Here is a 9,029-nt window from a genome sequence, read left to right as displayed (position 1 = left end):
CACATCACACTCTGGTTTGTGTACACTACATTAAAATCCATTTTCGCATGATCCATCACTCACTACTCAACTATTTTGTTTCTTCTTGCACAAGCACAACACTTTAGTGTAAATAACACATTTCTCTTCATACATTTAGGAAACCCCTACAATCGTTACAACGCAAGGTCTGCATTAGTTTAACTGAATCCGTGAGTTCGATCCTGGACTTACCAGGAACCTAAACTGGATTTATACTTGGGTCTGGTTTAGGAAAACTTGAACGACAATAGAAGGAGTGTCGTGCGTTCTGTGTCACATCCTTAATGCACCAACGCATTACAACTACATAAACACGTCAAGGCATCAACGCATCATTTATACTTGGAACTTATTTTTCCAATTTATTTTATACAATACACTCCCAGCTCGAATCACGATAGCAATGAACAAGTTTTGGCGCCGTTTCCGGGGATTCAGAAACAAGACTAACCAGAAATTTCGTTTGTATCTTTTGTAGGAACACTTCAGTCAAGGAAGTATTACAAGTTGAGCCTAAACTTGTGAACGTTTATGAGTAGGGAGAACACTTCTGAACTCATATACGACCCCGAGATTGAAAGGACCTTCCGAGGTAGAAACCGATCTAATCGTCGTCGAAGGTTGAGGTAACAGTTTCTTAACAAACAGAACAGCCAACAAGTAATGGCGAACTATCAGGCAAATCAAAACTTAGATTAGCAACTAGCTGATGCTGCACAAAATCTGATCCTAATGGTGAACAGTAGCACGCGTCCCATGAAGGAGTACGCGTCCCCTATATTGTGTGATTTCTCTCCAGAAATCATATACCTAACACCAGATAGGACGAGGTTTAAGATGAAATCTGTAATGCTTCAAATGCTCTAGATTGCTGGACAATTTGAGGGTGGTCGTGGTGAAAATCCTCACGCCCACATGAAGTGTTTCCTGGAAACGTGTAATTCATTTGTGATTCCTGGAATCACCCCAGAGGCGATTAGGCTGTCTTTGTTCCCTTATTCTTTGCGTGATGACGCAAAACAATGGGTAAGCTCACTAGAGACTGGTGAAATCACCACCTGGGAGAAGTTGGTGGAGAAATTTATGCAAAAATACTTCCCACCTACCACTAACGTGAGGAGACGTCGAGAGATTATGAACTTTGAACAAGAAGAAGTTGAGACCTTAAGCACCGCATGGGAGCGTTTTAAGGGATTGGTAAAAAATTGCCCGAATCATGGACTACCACTAACTATCCAAATGGAGACTTTTTATGGTAGATTGAATAGAGCATCGCAGATGGCAGCAGACACAGCGGCGGATGGTGGAATTATGGATAAATCTTACATTGAGGCTAAAGAGATATTAGACTGCATTGCTAAACACAACATGGAATGGGTCGACGATACGTATGATGAAAGAGCTGACAGGAAGAAGAGATCTCAGAATGTTAATTCTATCGATTCCAACGCAATAACCACACTTTCTACACAAGTGACTACGATGACCAGCCTTTTGCAGAACATAACGCTAGGAAACGCATCAAATCAGTAGATGGTGAATCAGGTATAAGCGTTTGGGCAGCCCATGGTCAGCTGTGTGGGTTGCGGAGATCCTCACTCCTATGTGGATTGCCCACAAAATCCTCAGTCTGTATGTTTCATTAAAAACAACCCATTTTCCAATACATATAATCCTAGATTGAGGAACCATCCAAATTTTTCTTGGACAGGAGGAAATCATCAGAAGCACCACCTTGGGGCGAACCAACAGCAAAGGCAAGGACCGCCACCTACATTTCAACAAATGCATCAACCACATCAACAGTCCTTTAATAGAGAAGGACAGGCTTCGAGCTCAGGATCTCCGCTTAAGAACCTATTGAAGGAGTACATGGCCCAGAATGACGCGTTGCTGAAAAGCCAGGTGTCGTCTATCAGAAACCTGGAAATACAGGTAGGGCGGATAGCGAGTGAGTTGAAGAACAGGCAGCCTGGAGTTCTACCTAGCAACATTGAAACACCTGGGAACTACAATGGAAAGGAGCAATGTCACGTGGTGACGTTGCGAAGTGGAAAAGCTCTTAAAGAAAGAAGAATTAATCAAAGAAATAGTAGTCCTTCAAAAGAATGCAACACACATTCAATGGCAGTAGAAGATCAAAAAGAAAGAACGCCTGAGACCACAAGCCGTTCAGAACCCAGTACGTCTAAAGCGAAAAAACCTGCGGTGCCGCTAAACACACCACTCCCTAGACGTCTGATGAAGAAGAATGATGAACAACAATTCAAGCACTTTCTTGAGCTCATAAGGCAATTTCATATCAACATTCCACTTATAGAGGCCTTAGAGCAAATGCCAACATATGTCAAATTTTTTAAGGACATTTTGATGAAGAAAAGAAGAGTCAGCGAGACGGAAGTAATCGCACTAACGCAGGAGTGCAACGCGTTAGTAAGCAACAGTCTACCCAAGAAACAGAAGGACCTTGGGAGCTTCACAGTTCCTTGCTCAATAGGAGGATTAGATATGGGTCATGCGTTGTGCGATTTAGAAGCTAGCATTAATCTCATGCCACTCTCAATCTTTAAGAAATTGGGAATTGGCGAAGTACAACCCACTTCGTTTACTCTTCAACTTGCTGATAGAATAATCAAGTACCCCGAAGGAAAAATTGAAGACGTTCTTGTAAAGGTTGACAACTTCATATTCCCAGAAGACTTTATTATCTTGGACTATGAAGCGAATAGGGATGTACCAATTATCCTTGGATGCCCTTTTCTAGCTATTGGGAAAGTTTTAATTGATGTGCATAAAAGAGAATTAACTATGCGTGTAGATAATCAAGAGGTAAAGTTTAATGTGTTAAACGTATTAAAGTTCCCAGACAGTGAAGATTATCAGCTGAACAGTATAGAGTTGCCTGAAGAAGAGACCTATGTATGCGAGGTCCTCGTGTTGGAGGAAAACTAGAAAGAACTAGAGCCGCAAAGTCTAAGTGAGGGGCGGACAAAACCAACGTGTCCATCACTTGAAGAACCACCAGAACTCGAGTTGAAACTGTTACCTAGTCACCTGAAATATGCCTTCCTTGGAACAAACAAAACTTTACTTGTGATGATTTCCGCGAATCTTACTGAGCCTAACGAGCACTCTCTCTTGCAGATGCTGAAAAAGCACATGCGTGCAATAGGTTGGACGCTAGCGAATATCCGTGGCATCAGCCCATCTTATTGCATGCATAAGATCAGGCTAGAAGAAGGAAAGTCGGGATCGATTGAGCCTCAAAGAAGATTGAACCCCATAATGAAGGAAGTGGTCAAGAAAGAAATCCTAAAATTGTTGAATGCAGGAGTGATCTATCCTATATCCGTCAGTAGCTGGGTAAGCCCAGTCCAATGCGTTCCCAAGAAAGGGGAAACAACTATGATAGTCAATAGCAATAATGAGCTCATACCTTTGAGGATTGTCACAGGCTAGCGCATCTGTATGGATATAAGAAGCTCAACGCGGCAACTAAGAAAGACCACTTCCCCATTCCTTTCATTGACCAAATGCTTGACAGACTTGCTAGCAAATAATTTTATTACTTTCTTGATGGATACTCTAGTTATAACCAGATTTTAATTAACCCAGAAGATAAGGAGAAGACAATATTTACCTGTCCCTTTGGAACATTTGCGTTCAGACGCATGCCCTTTGGGCTGTGTAACGCACTTGGAACATTCCAAAGGTGTATGATGGCTATTTTCTCTGACTTCTTGGAGAAGACCGTTGAAGTTTTCATAGACGATTTCTCAGCCTTTGGAGACCCATTCCAATCATGCTTAGATAATTTGGAGGCCATCCTCGCTCGATGCGAGGAAACAAACCTCGTGCTGAATTGGGAAAAATGTCATTTCATGGTGACTGAAGGAATTGTCTTAGGCCACAAAGTATCTAAAGCTGGGTTGGAAGTAGATGAAGCCAAGATAGATGTCATAGCTAAACTTCCACCTCCATCAAATGTTAAAGCTCTGCGAAGTTTTCTAGGGCATGCTAGCTTCTATCGAAGGTTCATTAGAGGGTTTTCTCAAATTACGCGACCTCTGAGCGCATTACTAGAGGCAAACCGACCCTACGATTTTAATGAAGACTACTATGACGCGTTTGAAACATTGAAATATACGTTGACAACAACTCCAGTACTAATAGCACCGGATTGGATGCAGCGTTTTATTCTCATGTACGACGCGAGTGATGTGGTAGTAGGAACAATGTTTGGGCAGAAGAAGGGAAATTTGATACATCCCATCTCTTACGCATCCAAAACACTGAATGACTATCAGGAATACTACAATACCACTGAAAAATAAATGTTGGCTATAGTGTTTGGCATTGAGAAGTTTAGATCGTACTTAGTTGGTGCGTCAACTACCATATATACCGATCACTCAACCATAAAATTCCTGATGTGTAAAAAGGGCGCGAAGCCAAGATTGATAAGATGGGTGCTATTGTTACAGGAATTTGATATTGATATTCAGGACAAAAAGGGAACCGAGAATCAGGTGGCTAACCACCTGTCCAGGCTAGAAAATCAAGAAATGCAAGATCAAGAAAGTGAAATAAAGGATGCATTTTCTGATGAAATCCTGTTCAAAGTTGAAGGCAGGGAACCTTGGTACGCAAACATAGTCAATTACTTAACTACTAAGCAATTCCCTTGGAACTTTAACTCTTAGCAAAAGAAACGGTTAGTACATGACAACAAAATTTATTTTTGGGATGAACCGTTTCTCTATAAACAAGGCCCTGACCCCTTAAGTCGTCGATGCGTTCCAGAGGAGAAGATACAACGAATCTTGGTTGAGTTTCATGACTCTCCTTACGGAGGGCATTTCGATGGGCAAAGAATCGCTGTGAAGATCCTTCAAAGCGGATACTTCTGGCCCACCCTCTTCAAAGATGCGAGAGAGTTTTCTCGTAAATGTGACCCCTGCCAATGCACCGGGAATATTTCTTCAAGGGACGCAATGCCCTTGAACAATATTCTCGAAGTTGAGCTGCTTGATGTTTGGGATATTGATTTTATGGGATCTTTTCCCCTTTTCCATGGCCAACAATATATCCTGCTTGCAGTAGACTATGTATCAAAGTGGGTATAAGTAGTAGCTTGTTAATAATTTAGCCCATGAAGCTCTAAATATGTGTCTATATTGAAGGACTCGTGAGGTTCACTATGGAAGTGGGAATCGTTTCCTATTTTCAAAATCACAAAATTAAATTACGGAGAACATAAATTACACATTATAAACAGAATTTTAAAGCATACTTTTTAGAGAAGGAAAAAGGGTTAGAAATTAAATACCCCTTAAGTCAAAATCTTCACGAAATTTCTTCCAATGCTAATTCTCCTTGAACCAAAAACAACAATCCAAGATGACCACCACAAAAAGGTATTTCTCTGTATTCCCCTTTTGGTAGAGAATCAAACAGGAGGTGAAAAAAAATTCACACAAACTGTTTGTGTTCTCTCGTGAAAAAGATGATGAATACGTAAAAAAAACTAACTCCCAGATTCTTTCAAGATTTTAAGTGATTGAGAGAATTAAGAGGGGGGAGTCAACTCCCTCCTTAATTAAAATTAGAATTTAATAAATAATTTAAGAAATTATTCAATAAATTATTTAATATATATATGATAACCACCTTATTATATAGAATATATTAAACTATATGTTATATCAAATATAACACATAACTATAATTTTTATATTGTATCGAATACAATATAATCTATAGTTTGAATTCTCTCAATCAATCGTAGTACTTAATATAAATCAAATTTATACTAAATTTACTTATATGAATCCAATCCATATAATTAAATCTTATTCAAATATTTAATTCCCATCAAAATAAATATTATATTATAATGTAACAAATATGTTATATTAATTATATCACATATAATTAATCTAAATTAATTGTACCATATCTAATTATTTCCCTCAATTAATTTGAACAATTCAAATTAATCCAAAATTAATTCTCAATAATCCCAGTTGAACTATAGAATGGATCTTATGGACCTGGAGATCGAAACTTCAATGATACTTGAATAATTAATTAAACTTCTTTAATTAAATTACTCAATATCCATTAATTGTCGGCCACTCCACTAAAGACCGATGACTGCACTCTTCCCACAAAAAATATATCTCTGTGTCCATTGGTTATAACCAGTCAATAGTGCAATAACCTTTCACAAATTGTTCGTAAGTACAGTTGAGCCAAAATTACCGTTTTACCCCTATAGTTACATCTAACTCCTTAAGTACCACTAATCCCTTTAATGAACAATAAATCATAGTCCAACTATGACCAAACCCCTCTCAGGCCAAGAGAGGATGTGGTGTCACATTGTTCAAGCTCCAGAATCAGTCCTTAAGGAAACAATTTATCTATTTATCCCGACATTAAGAAATGAATGAATTCCATCTTATGTAGATGTGTTCTCAACTCCTCAATCAGACGAATCCCCAAAATGGTAGGCATATTGAGTCGGGGATCTGGCCACTCTCACCCATACAAATCAAAGGACCGCCTTCATAGGTAGAAGTTCACAACTCACTCAGGATTCAGGTCATGTCACTTATGGTCATCCTGGTGAAATGTAAACCTTTATTATTAATGACTTTATATAATGAGACTATTCATTTTGTAGTCTGGTCTTATATAAACTCTTTTGTATAGAACACCCCCGCTCACATGTCTCTACATGAATGATCAGGATTAGATCATTTGTAGAACTTAATAACAATTTTAACATCTACAAAGCGGGTCATATTCGTAGTGTCGCCAAGATAAGGTACCCAACCTTATGCATCTACTACAGACCATTTAGGTTATCACTTAAACATGATTCACCTGTATGTCTCTACATACATGTTTAAGCTACAAAAGATAACCTTAGATGTTAGTTTATTGGTTTTGTGTGTTAATGCTACTAAATATAGAATAAAATAGCTCAAATTTTATTCAATAAATAAATTGATATACAATACAATTACAAACTACAAAATCCACATGATTTAGGGCATCAACCCCAACAATCTTCCACTTGTCCTAAAGCTAGTAGAGTGTACATCATAAAAGTCAAACTAATACTAAAGTACACAAAGTAAGAAACTAGGGTATAAAACGCGTCCAGTACAAAATCTCACTTGCCCTTGACTAGATGTTGCATGTCCGTAGACCCATACTTTGCAGATGACCCTCAAACACCTTAGTCGTGAGGACCTTTGTAAATAGATCAACTGTTGGGTTTTATGTCCTAAAACTTGTGGTATGTAAATAATGTAGCTTATTCTGAAAATTCAATAAAGGTGTTATTGAATAGATCTATTGCTTGAATAGAAATCCAATAAACCTAAAAGTCCCTTGACCATTGGATGAGTACTTGAACTTTATGTGGAGACATAAAGGTATATCAGGTTCGAGTAAATAGTCAAAATGATCTAATGGATAAGGTTGGGTACCTCATTCTGGTAACACTATTGGATACGGCCTGCTCCATAGTTGTTACAAGGAGTTGTAAAGTGCTACAAACGAAGTAATCCTAATTCGTTCATGTTGGACATGAGAAGTTTGGGTGTCCTTGTGCAAAAGAGTTTGTACAAGATCGGACTACGAAATGAGTCACTCTTACTTTATAACGTTATTTACTGTTTAAGACTGACTATTTCAAAGCGATGACATAGGTAACTTGACCTTAGTCCTAAGCTAACTATGAACTCCTGTTTATTTGAGATTGCCCTTAGATTTGGATATGTGAGGGTTGGCTGAACAGTGTCGGCTCAATATGACTGCCATTTCAGGGGTAAGACCGGATAGATAGCTGGGGACATAGGATGCAAGAGGGAATTCACTCCTACCTACTTTAGGGATAGTAGAGAGGTTGTTCCCTTAAGTGCTAATTCTGGGGCTTGAACAAGGGATCCCGCCCTCTCAAGGGACTCGATTTTGTGATTGGATCACAAAACAATTGTTCATTAAGGGATCAGTGGGGACTTAAGGAACAAGAGGTAATTTCGGGATTAAACAAAGATTTGACCCAGCCGTTATGACGAACAACCTGTGAAGGGATAACTTACTAATCATGGTTATATCGAGTGGACATAATATATCTACAGTAAGGAGAGTTCAACTATGGGCTTTAGTGGAGTGACTCATTAGTTAACAAATGGGGGTTAGATCGGTCTAATGAGTTTAGCCGATTAATCTTGGATCATTGGAGTCCATGATCTGTAGATCCATGAGGTCCCTCTACTAGCTCGAAAATGGATTAGCTCTAGAATAGTGTGATAAGTTAATTTGAAACGTTCAAAATAGAATCAAAAGGAATTGGAGAAAATATATTTAAATATGATTTAAATATATGAAGCTGAATTTGTGTAAAAATTAATTTAATATTGGATATTAAATTAATTAGAATTATTTAAATTGTTTAAATAATTATTTATTAATTTTATTGGAAAATTAATTTAAGAAATTAATTTATAAAATTAATAAATTTTGATTTTAGAAATAAAATATGATTTTAAAATCAAAACAAATTTTGGAAATTGAAAAATCATACAAACTTGAAAAATGGGTTTTTCAAGTCATCTTCAAAGTAGATTACAAGAAACCCACCTCTTCCTTTGGTTTACTCCAAGCATGAGCTGCATCCCATGTAGCACATCTCTTTTGCATGGTAGTCTACAATATATTGAAGAGATTGGAGTGAAGAAAGGATGAAAAAAAAAACCCGACTGAATTTCTGCTGAAAAATTTGGATGGAAAAGGTGTTCTTCAATGGGTTGGTTCAGTGAGCTTTCTCCATATTCCCTTTGATTCCAACTTATTTTGAGCCTCATAATTCAATCTAGAGTACCAAGAGGATAGTAGGGAAGATCTTGTGGTGGTCTACACAAGGATTCGAAGGATTTAGTAGCTGGAAATAGAGATTTCGTTGGTTTGACCAAGGTATGTTCTTGAAACCC

The 9,029-nt window shown here is 38.0% G+C and overlaps 1 protein-coding gene and 1 non-coding gene across 2 annotated transcripts; one reads left to right on the top strand and one right to left on the bottom strand.

Moving 5' to 3' along the window:
• Positions 1-1,140: 1,140 nt before the first annotated feature.
• On the bottom strand, positions 1,141-1,244 carry LOC120084341 (small nucleolar RNA R71). The gene has a single exon (XR_005483701.1). It is a non-coding gene; the product is annotated as a small nucleolar RNA R71 (small nucleolar RNA).
• A 343-nt stretch (positions 1,245-1,587) lies between these two features.
• LOC150034759 (uncharacterized) lies at positions 1,588-2,973 on the top strand. The gene has a single exon (XM_090316839.1). It carries the CDS (start codon positions 1,588-1,590, stop codon positions 2,971-2,973), a length of 1,386 nt encoding a protein of 461 aa, XP_090172965.1.
• Positions 2,974-9,029: the final 6,056 nt, after the last annotated feature.

Source organism: Benincasa hispida, chromosome 8 (assembly GCF_027475165.1).
Source record: "Benincasa hispida cultivar pf3 chromosome 8, pf3_genome.v1.1, whole genome shotgun sequence".
NCBI classification, from domain to species: Eukaryota; Viridiplantae; Streptophyta; class Magnoliopsida; order Cucurbitales; family Cucurbitaceae; genus Benincasa; species Benincasa hispida.
The sequence above is the reverse complement of the archived record's forward strand: the minus strand, read 5'-3'. Positions and strand labels throughout refer to the sequence as shown.